Source organism: Carlito syrichta, unplaced genomic scaffold (assembly GCF_000164805.1).
Source record: "Carlito syrichta isolate Samal-C Ts95f unplaced genomic scaffold, Tarsius_syrichta-2.0.1 Scaffold303603, whole genome shotgun sequence".
In the NCBI taxonomy this organism is placed as follows: Eukaryota; Metazoa; Chordata; class Mammalia; order Primates; family Tarsiidae; genus Carlito; species Carlito syrichta.
Window position 1 is genome coordinate 374,295 of NW_007247699.1, and position 15,883 is coordinate 390,177.

The 15,883-nt window shown below is 33.5% G+C and overlaps 1 protein-coding gene across 1 annotated transcript in view; it reads left to right on the forward strand.

The window, feature by feature from the left end:
- Nucleotides 1–15,883, forward strand: part of LOC103261089 (lipopolysaccharide-responsive and beige-like anchor protein) — a gene marked incomplete at both ends in the record, with an annotated part of 464,304 nt that overhangs the window by 368,548 nt on the left and 79,873 nt on the right. Inside the window, 3 exons of the mRNA XM_008058703.1 lie at nt 4,164–4,288; nt 12,367–12,513; nt 15,028–15,164. Coding sequence (XP_008056894.1) covers nt 4,164–4,288; nt 12,367–12,513; nt 15,028–15,164 — 409 coding nt within the window. The remainder of the gene's footprint in view (nt 1–4,163; nt 4,289–12,366; nt 12,514–15,027; nt 15,165–15,883) is intronic.

A 15,883-nucleotide genomic window follows, 5' to 3' on the forward strand; every position in this document is an offset into this window, starting at 1 on the left:
CTATTCAACTATTAGAGGAAGAATGTGAATTATACCTTAGTTACTGATTCTGTATTTTAATACTTTTACCTCTTCCAACTGATTGTCATTTGGTTCATTCTTACTCATTTGTTTTACCTGTCAAATTGCTGATCACCATAATGGGCCTAGGAAAGGGAATAAATATAAGGAAATATAATTCATTTTTTCCTTCTAGAATTTCAACAGTCCATCAAATTCTGTTCCTATAGAACATAAAATATATGATCTCTATATTAAAATGGCATTGCTTCATATTCTTTTATGTAGACTGTAGTGTTATTAAAGTTGTATATATATGTATACAAACACATAAATGTGAAGGTTTTTTTTAAGAAGGAAGATATTTAGATGACTTGACTTTTACTTAGAAAAGTACATTAGATCCACATGGCAATTTTAACTGCAGTCTTTCAAATCGGGCCAAAGAATGGGGAAAAAAAGAAAACATTGAAAAGAAGAATTAGAACATTTAACTTCTGTGCCATCCATAGTTTTTCAAAGACTCATATGTCCCTCTACTCAAAGATTTTAGTACATAAAGATTGTGTCCTAAGGGGGGACCTAAGTACAGCACCTTTATAGAGAAGGCATTATATCTTCTAAAGGAAATAGTAAATATTCCCAGATCTTCTAGAATGTAGGCTCACATCTTTACTTGAAAACTCTTGAGGATTTTAGCAGAAATGGATGTGGGTAAAATTTGTGAAAGTGGTATCATATAGTATTAATATAATTTTTTGGATAGACACAGATACACAAAGGTATAGCTATAACTATACAGAGATCTAGGTGTGTATTTCTAATGTCTCAGAATAAATGATTTCTCATCTTATCCATGCTTGTATTTGGCCAATAATCTGTTTCTGCACACATGAAGTCTTTTAAATTTTTCTAGCCAAACCATGGTGATAACTACAAAAATGTATAATAACCTATTAGTTTCTTAAAACCTTTTATGAAGAGAGATCACTATGCTAAATTTGCCATTTTAAAATCCTCTTTGCCTCAGAAGGGGCTTTTGAGGCAGCAGGGAGGGACCTAAAGTAAGGTGTTAACCAAAACCTACATATTTTCTTTTATGAAACTGTTATAAAATGACAAAATGTGCCTCATTTTTTAGTGGTAGAGTTTTATACTGAGAATGCATGTTGTTAGAATAAACAGAGTTAAAGGAAAACATTGGACTTTTAGGCCCAGGTCTCTTGCCATGTAAATGACTTTAAACATGCTAGTAATCACCCTTATCTGAAAAAAGTGAGTGTGACGTCTTCTTCAAAGAACATATTTTACTCTTACAATCAGAAATTGGATGGCAAATGCTATTTTTTCAAGTTAGACTAATAGCTAGCTGTTTGATTATATGTAAGTTCCTTGAGGACTTTGTGTCCTGTGTCACCTGGAACAGGGCTTTATATGGAGACTCTAGAAGAAAAAACATGTAAAGGAATTGTTGGTCTTCTTCAGTGATACTTGTCATCCTTTTTCGATATTTGACCTGAAAGAAGTGATACTTTCTTTGTCTTCAAATCATCATGCTTAAGTGTATAGCTCTCATTTGAATTGTATCTAAGTATTTTTTAAATGTGGAAGAATATTTATATTTGAAGACAGAATATATATATATATGAAATTTAACTTAAAAAGTTTCTATTCTGTGAACAAATAGATGCATTGGTGTTTTTGTTCCAGGCAAATGTCGTCATTGTTTCTTAGTGTCAGAGCACAAAAATAAATTTTTATTTCTGTTTCCTCCTAATGTAGGTTATTACTTTTATAGCTATAATCTTTGAGTTCCTTGGTAATTTGTGAATGATCTTATGATTTCTCAGGTTTTTCTGCCACAGGATGAAAATTTCTGTGCACGTGCTTTAATAACCATTGGATTTGACTTCACTATTGTGCATTATAGTAGAATCTATAGTTGCCTAATTTAGTAATAATTTTATCATAGCAGTTTAACATCTCTTATAATTTTAATTGTTATCAAGAAAAATGACATCATTTAATTTGACTCAAAATGCCGAGGGATGGATGAGTGACAAATTAATAATTTACTACCTTTGCATAATACTGAAGCATAGAGTATTAGAAGGATTGATGGGAGAAAAGGTTAACAAATTTGAGCAGCTTTCATTAGCTTTACATCGTCATATGTTTGTGGTGCTGACTGAAATAGGCTCTGTAGGAGATCTCAGTCTAGGGAACTAATTACTTGTGCCGATTGCTGCCCTGATGAATAGATCCTCATTGTATCATTCCCCTGAAGACGAGGAGCAGCCTGTGATTCACGACTGCATCCTGGCTGATATTTGATAATAATTTTAACAGATAAATGTAGGTAGGCAGAATGATGGAGTGCCTATCCAGGCTCCATGACTATCAAAGCCATACACAGAGCCATCTGTGCACTGCCTTTTTCCTTCTCACCTAAGGAGAATGTCATCTTATTAATCGAGTTCAAGCAACTGTTGTCTTTTGCTTGTATGTATATTCTGCAGGTATTTTTAATTTATCTTTAAGTGACATTATACTATTAGCTTTTATTTAAAATGTAAACAGAATAATGAAAAAATAGAATAAAAGAACTTCGTAATTTTTCTTTTTGAGGGCTGCAGTTCTTACAATATTTTGTATTCTGCTTTGATTACATTATATCTCCTCCTTTTGACCAAAATCAACAGAGGGGATGTTTGATGTTCTCATTGTCTCCTCAGCATTTTCAGAAAAGAGCTTTGGTTTCTTACTATTTTAAAAATATTTCAAAAAATAATAATGTACTATTTGTTGTCCATGCTTTTAATAACATTAGATTATTTTTAGTTGATAAAAATACTTACTTACAAACCTATTTTGAATTTCTAAATATAACATCTTTTAAACATCAAAATAAGGGTAACTCTTACTTGGGTATTTTGGGACTGTCAGTTGTTCAAGACTACTAATTTGTCAAAGCTGACAGGTACAATTTTATTAGCTCATGAAATACAAGTAAGATTTTATTTTGTATTAGTCATTCCTAGAGAAGTTTTGATTATGAGTAAATTTTTATTTCATTATTGAAACTTCCAGGTGTTCATGCTGTGTATCTTCAGTGAATAAATATATTCTGTAGAGATTTTTTTCTTAATATAAATGACAAAACTTTATATTAGTATTTTTCTTATAAAACATTTTCCAGCATTCTAGATCATGATTAGCTAACAAGAGAGAAAGTTGACATATATATTGCCATGTAAAAGATCGATGTAATTGGGGAAAATATCATAGAACTTGAATTGAGTCAACCTTTTTTAAAAAAATACATTTCTCAAAGTATGCTTTCGATATAGCAATTATTACACATCATATAGCATGTAGTTTTTAATTAAATATAAAAACAGACTACATAAAACAGAAATCCAATCTGATTTGCTTGAAAATAGATTGCTATTTCACTCTACAGAAATGGTTTATTTAAAAACAGTAAATGGAAAAGAAATGCATTTTCTTGTGTTGTTCTAAGCCTCAGGGGCTAAATGTAATGAATATTTTAAGAGATTATTTTAATTAAATTCCTGCACATCTAAACAGAGTAATATTTTATTATCACATACATAACCATGTAACTGAGATATTCATTAAAGTTAACACTTTCTGGACCAAGAATTCATGGTATGATTTACTGACCTTGTGCAAAAAGGCACAAATTAGGAAGAAAAATGAAGGGGGACAGACTTTGATTAATATAGGTAATGCTATACCATATTTATAATAGCCTTTTCCCTATTCTGGTTTATAAATGCAGCTACAGAGAAAGGTGCCCTGCTGAGGCTGAAATGAGGCTGAAATCAGAGCACATGCCACTAGAGTGTGGGGAAACTGATCACACTGTCAGCAATTCATTTCAAAATGATGTATTTAGTGCTCATTTCACCTTCCAAGAAAGAAAAAGGAGTTCCTTAGACTAGAAGGTGATATTGTTATTTTCAAGGACATACCTAAGGTAAAGATTGCAGAAAGGGGAGTGTGAGATGGAGGGAGAATTAAGAGGAAGGAGAGAAAAAAAAAAGGCAGAGCAAACAAGGAGAGCTTTATGCAGAAATTCAGTGCTACCACGCTGTTTGATAATTGCTAACATATGTGGCTTCTCTGTTTCATTGTAGTCGTCCTCGTGAGTTCTGGCGCCTTGACTACTGGGAAGATGACTTGCGGCGCCGGCGACGATTTGTGCGTAACCCTCTAGGATCGACACATCCTGAAGCGACACTAAAAACAGCCGTGGAGCATGGTCAGTGTATAAAGCAGTCCTTGCCAATAGCAGCAGGTACAGTACTTGGTAATGAAGGCATAACTTCATTATTACAAGTCACTGTAGAATGATCCAACACCACATTTCACGGTTACTCACCCCAGAAAGAGAAGTTAAATTTTTTATAGTTAGTATAGGATCCTATTAAATTATAGTGTCAGATATATTCATTTGTTACACATACAAAATTTACTTAACACAGACCCTTTGTTTCAGAGTGTTAGGATTAAGTATTTCTCCTTTTACGCGACACATTCAGCTTCAAGCGAATTAATCCAGGAAGCCTTTCTTAAATCAGGAATATCATCAGAAAGATAGCATTTACAAACCAAATGGATTTCTATGTTCTGTTGTGGGTAAATGATTTTCCACCAACCTGGGTATTTTAGCATGAGATTATGAAGTGGGAAAGATAGTAATAAATGTCCAAGCGCCTGGATACTTTCTGAGTCTTGATTTGTGGGTGGTTATGATGGATGGCTCATGGAAAAAGAGAATGGACGTTATTTTCATGTTTCTATTCTGCATCATCATGTATGAGATCTTAACAAAACATTTTTTCCTTTTTGTTACAATGCATATGGCTATGATTCTGCTTAGGTAGAAGTCTGACAAGTAAATTGGAAAAACTGGAAAGGTGCTTTGGATTTGATAATATACTTTCTTTGATCATAGAGTTTCCGTTATTATTTTATGATTTTTGAAAGCCAATTAAGATATATTGATTAAGGAGGAAATGCCCTCACCATGTTAAAATTATTTTGGTTTAAACTATAAACTGGTGTATTAATAAGGTCAGAAATAGTTTTAATTTCCCTTTTTCAGGATATTAGTTTAACATGCAGCAGCTTATGATTAAATGGAAATATGCAGTATACAAAATAAATGTTAAATTATATTCCATAAGGATATTAAAAATTTAGATTAAAAGTCAGTAATCTTAGGTTTGGCCTCAGTCAGGCAGCTTAACCTCTTGCACTCAGCCTTAAAGAGCCATTTCTGGAGGAAAATGTCCACAATATGTCATCAGATATAACACCAAATGTGACATCAGTCCTTTAAAATAAATGATCATACAGAGAATAGTCAATAACAAAGTGATCTAAAAGCAATAATAGTCTCAGGGTCCTACATCTTCCACTACAGGAGGTGGGGAAAGAAATAAAATGTAGATTTAATTAGGCCACTTTTGCTTTTAGGGTGCATATACTTTTTATGTGGTGACATAGTTTTCATTTTTTTTCTTTTTCTTTCCCTTTTTTGTTTTGTTTTTGGTTAATGATGCTTACATTGAGAGAATTAGCTTTTTTGCAGTTTTATTCTTTTCAACAAAACAGATATTTACCAAGCGCATTAAAATTTGAAATGTAATAATTATTTTTCTGTCTTCTAAACTGTCTTTTAACAGTGACTTGTGGGTTCTGGGGTCTATGCATGAAAATAAAATGTTTTCATAAAAAGTTTTTTATATCTGGAAGGGGAGGACTTGTTTCTTAAAATCACATATATACAAACTATTAATGTTTTATTCTGAGAGGAATATCACTAGATTTAAACAGTTGTAGTGCAGATTTTATACAGAATTTATTAGAAATGCATTCTTATCAAAAATAGTACGTTTAACCATTTTGAGGAATTACAAGGTTCTTAATAATGAATCAATTTTAATTTTAATTTATTTAAAGTTTAATGAAATTTTATTTTATTGTTTAATATAATTTTATTGTTGGACTTTACCTTTTAAAATAATATTGTTTTTTCAACTTTTTTTAATGCTAAGCATCTGCAGTGATGTTTGAAAAAAAGATATTTATTGCAATGCTTTTACCATCATTGAAGACTTTTTTGACCTATTTAGAAGCAGATTTCACTGTGACTACACTATATAGTATTAAAAGGTTAACACACTGTTAATTAGTTATTTGTGTTTTGTTTTGTATTTTTAAATTGAGAGAAGCAAGGGTAAGCATTTATGGATTACATTTTATTTAGTAATATTTTACAGTAATCTTATGATTAATATTTAAAACACTCCAAGAGATTAAAAACAAGAACTTAAATTTGAAATATATATTATAAGAAAACTGACCAAATTTGTAGGAGATGCTTCAATAGTCTTACAATTAAGGAGATATGTCATATTTAATATAACATTTTGGCAAAAAGATACGAGCTCTAATTAATCATATTTTGTTAATATATTTTTGTTTTAAATAATAAGGAAATATTATTTCTGAAACTCAGCACATAGATTTTTATTATGGTATTGTTTGATATCAGCATAATTTATGTGAATACATTCAATAAGCAAAGAGCTTAATTTTTTAATGGTTTATTAAATAAAGTATCTTATAGGTGACATTTAGTTTTAATTTTGTGTTAACTTTGCAATTCCATCTTTACTTTTTGGAGCACTATGGAAGCTAATCAAAATATACATATTAAGAATGTGCATGCAAAACAAAATAGTTAATGTGATTAAAAGTTGAAATTCCATAATTTTTAACATGGATAAATACTAGGCTTCAATAATGAAGTATTTAAATAAGTATTTAAAATAGATATTACTGAGAATAATATGTCAGTGTTATATTTTTTATGATTTCTTTTATTTATAATTTATTTAACTAAGGAGACAGGACATTTAAAAATGCATCATGAACTATATTATCATTATCAAAGGAAGACATCTAAATAGAAGTGCCATTGGAGATTAGTTATGTATTTTAGGTAGTAAGAGCCATCTTTTTTATAGATTGATTTGATTTGAAGGAAAGCCTCTGGTGTAAAGGTGGCAGAGTAAATACCTGAAGAGTGATGTTCTCTGTTTGGGCGATCAATACCAGCCCCATGACTCTACTTCTGGCTACCTTCTAGTTAAAAACAAATTTTTTAATTCTGACAATTTAATTGGCCTTCCCAAGTTCACATTAACTTGCTTGGGGAAAAGAGCTTTAGGTAATTTTTCATACAGAGACCCTCCAAAGTGGTTATTTATAAAAGTCATGTTGTAATGGGAGATTTCTTTTAACTTTGCAGAAACTGAGTCATATTTTAAAATTAAAATTAATACTTCCTCTCATGATTAAATATTCTTTATGGAAATTAGCAGCAGCAAGCAAAGCTAGATATTTGATTCCTAAGGGCATTTTCTTCCTTCCATTTTATAGTTTTAAAATTTATTAGAAATCAGTTGTAATGATTCGTAACATTTTCCTAATGCAGAGAGCCCCGTTTGGCAGTTATTTATTATCAGAACTTTTTAGATATGGAATGAACCTTAGGCTAAAATCTAGTCTAACTTTATTCTTTACAGAGAAGGAAACTGAGGAAATTGGGAACCAATATAATTCTTGGTAGATAAAGAACCAAAGCTTAGGTTAACTGATGACTAGTCAGGTTTTCATATCAGTGTCCTACGCTGTCTTCTAAAATTCATTGTTAAATATAATGGCAATTTTATATTCAAATTAAAACCCTGTAAAATTGTTTTAAACAGTAGAAAGATTGGTTTTAATTCAAGTACTGAAACAGTTTAATAGTAGAATCCTACTGAATTCAAGACATTTTTATTTTGTAGAGAATTTGCTTCCTAATAGAAATATATAAGGAGGATTTAACATAGTTAAAAAGTGTCTTGTAAGCATGTAGAGTGATACAAGTAACTCACTTGGTTTTCTAGGATGACAGATCATGTAAAGATCCTAAGCCGTGCCAGATCAGCATACACAGTACTAGGTTCTCTAGCTAAAACCTTTGGGTAACCCATGATCATTAGGAGATGCACTTGGCTTGTTCTCCTGATCATCCTTTGTAATGTTACTGTTTTTTTTTTTTTGAGTTTGCGTCTCACTTTGTCTCCCAAGCTGGAGTGCAGTGGCACAATCACGACTCACTACAGCCTGGACCTCCTGGACTCAGGCGAACTTTTGCCTCTGTCTTCCAAGTAGCTAGGACCACAGGCATGTGCCACCATGCCTGACTAAAAATAGTTTCACTAATTTTTCTAGAGTAAATTTTTTTGACTCAGAATGCTATGCAAATAACAAACTACAAAGGGGAATTAATTTGATTAGGACAATGATTGATTATAAGATATTCCTTGTGAGTCCTGTTCAGAATACCGTTATGGTATGTGATTCTCATTCCATGTGACTGACTATAGTGGATATCCATATTTGTTCTGTGAACATTTGGAGTCACTTTGTTCTTCCAGTCTTTTTTTTTAAGTGGTTAATTATTAAAGTATAAACTTTAACTGAAACATAGGCTATTGATAATTCCACTTTACTGGCTGAGTGGATGTTTGAAAGAACCTTTCTTTTACATTGTAAGTAGAACAGTTTTCTGTATCCTTTTGTCCTTTTTCTATTTTAATTGTACTTACTGTCTTGTGGTAGATAAATCAAGTTGTACCCAGAGTGAGCTCTAAAAATCTTTGCATATTGAGGAACTGCTTCTGCTTTCATTGTTCTTAGCTTTAGTGAATCAAGAGCCATGTTTTAATGATAGCATTGTTGACATATTTCTCCAATTTTATGTAACAATTGCAGTTTAATTACTAAGTTACGATCAATATTAAACCGGAATAAAAGGTGAGATTAAACCAGAATAAAAGGTATCTGTTACTAGTGATATGAAAAATGTACACAGTGATTATGTTTAGTAACAATATCTGATATTATTTAGTAAATATCTGAATCAAGCTTTAAAATTGAACCAAAAGTATTTCTGATTTCATCCAGTTACAACTTTTAGACTAGTGTAGCATATGCTTACAGACCGATATCAAAATAGTTAATACTTGTTTATAGTGGTTGATTGAGTATAAGACAAATGAAAGTTAAAAACATACTTTCCCCCAGCACATATAAACATGATAATTATCTTTTATTTTATGTTTGGAACAGTTTTGTTCTAATTTTGGGGGGAAAAAGTTTCTTAGCAGAAAGCTATTAGACCACTGAGAATTGAACACCAGCGCATGTGGTGTGTATTAGAGTACTGTTGGTAATTTTACTGCTGCTAACTTAAAATCCTCAAGGGGGAGTTAATTACAGGAAAACCATTCTAAATATCAGTAAGCTGCATATTTTCCATGACAAGAGGTTTTTCAGTTGAGGTTGAACAATTCCAGAATCTGAGCTTGTAAAAATAAGTAAATAAATAAAAGTGGGTGTGTATATGCATTCAGTACACCTATGTTACTTAATTTTTTAAATAAAACTTTATTTAATTCAGAAGTTATTGCATTTTAATATTAGCATGACAAGGAACATATTTTTAAAATTTTTAATTGCAATATGAAGGGATAACACATTATAGTTTTAGTGGTCATTGAAATCAGTATGAACTTATTTATAGAGCAATTTTAAGACCATTGCGGATTGCCATTGGGGAATCTCATTTTTTAAGTTATTTGCAGATTAAAGAGTTCTCTTCTTTTTTTTTTCTTTCAAATAAGCTTGGTGTACTTTAGGACATGTATGGCAATAATCAGAGAAAGTAATGAGCAAGGTGTTGAATTTAGTTATTTCTCATGTGTTTGGCCTATGTTCATCAACTTGGGTCTGGAAATGAATATTTTTTATTCTTCACTAGTTTATTGTGATTTTGATTTAATCTTTTAAAATGCACTATGAGAAACAGGAATTAGTATAAACAAATTAGTAAGTTACATATACATTCACATTTGTACAGTGGTTGTTTTCCTTTTCTTTACCTTCTTACGTGTAGGAGATAGTATGGCATAGTGGTTAAGAGCACAGATTCTAGTACCACACTGTCTGTTTATAAACCCTGACTCCAATTTTCATGAGCTGTGTTACCTTGGGCAAATTATGTATCCTCTCTGAGCCTGTCTTCTTACCTTGACTTGAAGAACTAGCAGAAGGTTTATGAGAATTAAAGTTAGCTATTTATCTTGAACACTCCCCCTGTACATGATACTTGCTATATCATATTAGCTTTATTATCAGTATTTCTACTTTGAAGAAGGAATTATAAATTCATAAAATGAAAATAATTTAGCATACTGATTCTGTACTAAAATCAAACTGGCAAATAATAATTTATAATAATGTACTTTATAAGAAAATTAGACAGTGGTGCCTTCTTTTGCATTTCTCAGTGGTCAACTTATTTTTAATAAAGTTGATAGTAAATTGCTAAAGATCTTGTTTGGGCTAAGGACAGTGTTTCTTATTTTAGAGTAAGTAAATATAGATAATTGAAATATAAACAATGGTATAAAGACATAATCTATTTTCCTAAAAATTAGTGATTAATAGGTATATTTCTTTCTAGTTTTTTAAAAAATAAAGCCACTTTAATTATTAGATGCATTAATGTAATCTTTTCAAATATTTTTCAAGATCTTCATTTGTTTGTAACTTACTATGCTGCATGTGAGTATGAAAGAAAATTAAGATTTTATTTACCCACAGAGTGCATTCAGAGCTAAATACAGAAAGCTTCTTTCCATGACTTTCTTATTTAATAGAAAGCTCCTATGTTCTTTTAAGTTGTACCATAAGTATTGTATATAAATGGTATACAAGGTGAATTCACAGTAAATAAGAGAAAAAATAAAAATAAACCTTTCTCTTTAACCTTATCCATAAACATACCTATTAAACCTAAAGAAGCTTTGATCTGCCAAGTTAACCAGGTGACACATGTGCAGTTTGTTTAACTATTTGGGATACATTATATAGAAATATATGTCATGTTTTTGCAAAATGACTGCTTTATCCTGCCTGGGGTCTAGCCCTTGCAGTGGAGCAAAGACCCTGCCACCTGATTTCCATGTCAATGACTACAGCCTGGGTGGATCAGGTGTTTTACCTCTAGGATTTATCTAACTGGAAACCAGGAGTGTCAGGTAGAGATCCTTAACTTTCCCTATGTGCACCCATTTAAAAAAAAAAAAAGTTAGGAAAAGATATACACGTGAGCTTTTTCAAATCACAATTCAGAAGTTAGTGTCTGCTTTCCTGCTTTTCTTAAGGAGAAAGCTGCTCAAAACAAGGGGTGTGGTCCTAGAGGGTTGTGGGGTTGTGAGTTTCAGTGTTTCCTGTCAGTTGCTTCTCTGCCCCTGCCTGATCCTGTTGTTGCCTGTAGGTGTTCTGCAGAGCGGCTGCTTCACTGGCTCCCTAGGTTTGGTGTTCCCTCTCTCTCCTCCCTCTGGCAGTTGCTGCCTTGTTGCAGAGCCTGAGTCTGGTGTTGCTTCTCTCCAGAGGCTGCTCCAGTTTGGGCTGCATGAGGCTCCGTGCCCACAGGCCTCTCTGTTATGTTTGCCCCCGGGGTGCCATAGCCTTTTAGTTTAAACATGCAGAGGAGGTAGTGCTGGAACCTCCTCTTAGTTTCCACATTGCCTTGCTCCTGGATATTTGTATAAGGGGCCAGGGGCGGGAGAGTGAGTGTATGTGTGAAATGTGGGGAGGACACTCTGGAGGAAGGAAGGAGGGAGGATGGAATAAAGAGGAAGAGAAGGCCGCGTCTGGGAACTGCTGTAGCTTTGTGTGTGGATATGCCTTCAGTATCTGGGCCCAAATCCTCACTGACTGTGAACCTCTCTTAGCTTTGACCCTTCTGGATTCTCTTCCACAGCCACTGCCCAGCCATTTCAGAATGTTTGTCAGTATAATATTATTTGGAAGAATGAATCCATCCTTCTTATTTTCCAGTGTTAAGTAGTTATTGTTTCCACACCTAAGTTCTGATTTTTCCAATTAATGAATTTCCTTTAAAAAGTGCTGCTTTTGAACTTGCTCCTCCTTCCCTAACTATAAGCAAATAAATGGTTCGGTGAGCAGTGCAGGGGTCAGATTTAATGGGATTAGGGTGCATGTTTAGGGTAACATTAGACTAGCTTGGGGGATCGAGTTTGTCAGAATGAGCGTGTGTGCCATCCCAATCACTTTTCCCACTGGAGATGACTTTCTGTGTGTAAAAGAGTGACCATCTTTGACCACCTACCCTTACCTCAGCCCCTACCCTCTGCCAAAGTGCTGTTCCAAGAGCTGATGGACAGCTTTGTTTCCTTTTCATTTCAGCCGCAGATGAAGATATCCTTGCTAAAGGAAAACAGTCCATCAAGAGTCAGGCTTTAGGAAATCAGAACTCAGAGAATGAGATCCTCTTGGAAGGCGACGACGATACTCTGTCATCCGTGGATGAGAAAGATTTAGAGAATCTTGCCGGTAAATTCAGTGGTTGTGCAGACATTTCAGCTAGCTCGTGGGACTATAAGCATCTAATTACTTACTTTTTCAGCTGTGACCGCTAGGACTCCCAATCTTACACTCACAATTACATTAATTAGAGATTGTTTTTGTTCTTGCAAACATTTTCCCCCTCATCTAGTACAGTTTCTCTTTTACTAATCTATGCAGTCTCCTTATCCTCCTCAGTTTTTTTCTTTTATGATTTTCACTGAAAAAGAAAAATGTTTAAAAACAGCAGCAACAAAACGAAATTGCTTCACACATCCCATAGGAGTTACCAAACCTCTGTAAAATTAAGACTATAAGTAAAATTTGGCCAGTTATTTTGTAATTAAAGTTTGGAAGGAGATGAGCTATTTGCTTTGATACACAGGTCTTAGTGAACATATTGCATGTGCATCTAACTCAAAAAATCAATTCCAAGAATTTCACAAGATTCCTTCACAAGATTCACATATTTTTCTTGATGTAGGAATTTTGATTTGCACTCTGCAGATTCTCAGTTTTACTTCCCTTGTGGGAGAAATTCTCTTGTTTAGCCTGACATTTTAGTCATTCATTAAATTGCTTTTTTTTTTTTTTTAAATGCCTGTGGCTATGTCCCTCAAAGAAGAAAGAATGAAAACATACTATAATTTATATAGGTGAAAATTACATAGTCTTCCATTCAGTTGATTTTGAGAGAAAGGGGATTAAAAATCTTTTATTTGGTGACATATCTGCAACCTGTGCTCCCAAGCAACTTGACAAGGAAAAGCAAAAATGGGAGATAGTATCTTCTCTGATGACTGTAAACCACTCTGTAAAGTAAAATAAAATTAGTTGGTGGGAGTGGAGAGTAGGGTGGATAATGCTATTCTCTAGTACTTTTTTTCCACATTCATACCCCTTTCCTCCTCTATTGTACTTCTATTCTTGTTACTAGTAATACATTCATACAGTAATAGAGGTGAAAGGGGAGTTTAATTATATAATCTTGACAATGGCAATAGGATTAAGAAGTAATCCACACTAATAAAGTGGTGTGGGTTAGAAATGAAGTGGAAATTGTCAGGGGTCTTCTGTAGGACCTAGGCTGCCCTGGCTCCTGCAGCTGTCTGCTTACCCTGTAATTGAATGTCTGAGAGTGATTGAAAAAATGTTATTTCTTCTCAGTATTACATGCTAATGTACAGAGGGCAAAAGGAGACAGCAAAAGAACACATAGCTGCTTATTTCATCCATTTATAGGGATGAGCTTTGGGAAATCATGGCCGTTCTGCAGCTATCTGCTGCCCATCTGCAAACACAATGTATTTGTACGTTGGGAATAGAGGGCAAAACCTGCTCTGATCTCCGCAGAGCATCCCTTCTATTGTCCTACTGGCACACATTAAGATTGATGTGAGATTAAGGACCATCACCCTTCTCACAATCGATGGAAATGTCAATTCATCTGAATTTTGAAACACTTATTCACTCATTGATTACCTGAATGGGCACACCTTGTTTATAGGCACTATATTAATTCAGAGCTGTAAGTGCCAATCTTCTCTTCTACTATTTTCTTCCCCTATAGGATTTGTACAACGAAGAATTAATGTGGTATTTCAGATTCTTTCTATATCTAACTCTATATATGTATGTGTGTGTTATATGTTTTTTTAAAAAAATATAATTGTTTTTAGCCTTTATTTTAGGTTTAGCTCTAATATGCTTTATACTGTTCTATCTGTAGGGAATCTATTGTTTTCAGTAGTAGTCTGATTTGTCTCTTTGATAAGCCCTGTGGAGATTTGATTATTCCAATAAAAATTCATTCACTTGGAAACCCACCCTCCAGCTGTTTACTCCCAGAGTCCCTGAACTACACTAATATTAGATTTGGAAGCATTGAACAATATTTAACAGTGGAAAGGAAGGATTAGAAAATTAGTATTTGTACCAGTCTTTGATGGGGTAAAGTTTTAATGGAAGAGGATTTGTGTAAACCTGGCACAAAATCTTTATCAGAGAATATAGTTCAGTATTTCTCACTTCATTAATAAGGTAGTGAGTGATCTTTTTGTAGTCATGTCTCAGCTAAACTCTTAGCTCACCCCTGGCCCTGAAAGGCCTATTGAGGCTGCCTTGCTCTTGGTTGTTGTTCCATGTTGTTTGATAGCCTGAGGCTTGTTTTCTAAATGGAATGTGAATCGACTTATTTAAGCAGAGTCACCTTCTTACCTAGAGATTAGACCAAAGCTTTGCAGACTCCCTGTAAAATAATTACATTCTAGTTTAGTGTTATTATTAACCTCCTGTTAATAATCCTGTCTTCTAGTGTAAGAATCCTAACTGCATTTTCAGAGAAAGATTTGGGGTAGATAGAAAATGTATATATAGAAGGAAATGGTAGGCAGTTTAGTACAAGAAGTGAGAATAACAAGATGAAATAAAATTTCTGGTCAAATGTGATTTTTTGAAGTAATTCTAACTGGTGTGGCTTATTTTTTATTTTATTTTTGGCAGGTCCTGTTAGCCTGAGCACACCAGCTCAGCTTGTGGCCCCCTCGGTTGTAGTAAAGGGCACTCTTTCTGTCACCTCCTCCGAACTCTATTTTGAGGTGGATGAAGAGGATCCTCACTTCAAAAAAATCGACTCCAAGGTGAGAGGATGAGGGTTTTCATGTTTTTTTTTTACAATAGGATGGTGAGCTGGCATTGGTAAATCTGACAGGCTTGGTTCAAATTTCTTTCTAAATTGCCTTGGCTTATATGCAATACAGTTATCTTTTTAGCTTATTGTTCATTACCAGTTAGTTAGATTATTGAAGTTCATTTAGATTCAAAACAATTGCCACTTAACTATTTATATCTATCATGAGCTCATTGTGGGGAGGGGAGGGGAACCTCAGGGAACCTTGTCTATAAATATATTGTGCCTCAAAGGTCAAGGGTGAATTAAGATACAAAATTCAGTGAGATTGAGGGTGGAATTATTTTGTTTAGCCTTTATGTTTTCTGGATATGATATCAATATATCACTCTCCTTGCTTTGGCCCCATGACTTACTACTCTGTCGTGCATGCAAGCATGTTTTGTGTGTGTGTGTGTGAGATACCTCTGTTTCCCATTACCTGTGGTAGATTTTACAAGGCACTGCATAATTTTCTGTTCTTAAATGAAAATGTAATTTCCCCTTTAAATGCATTTCTGATTACTTTTCAGACGTTGGCAACTTTGTTTTTACTAAGAAACATTTGTAGCACAGTCATAAAAGCCAAAATTGGGTTTACTGCATGAAAGAGAATGGTAGAATTTGCTCTGAGAGGAAACAGTTTCTTTAACAATGAGCAGAATAAGCAACCTGTAGAAAAAAAGTAGT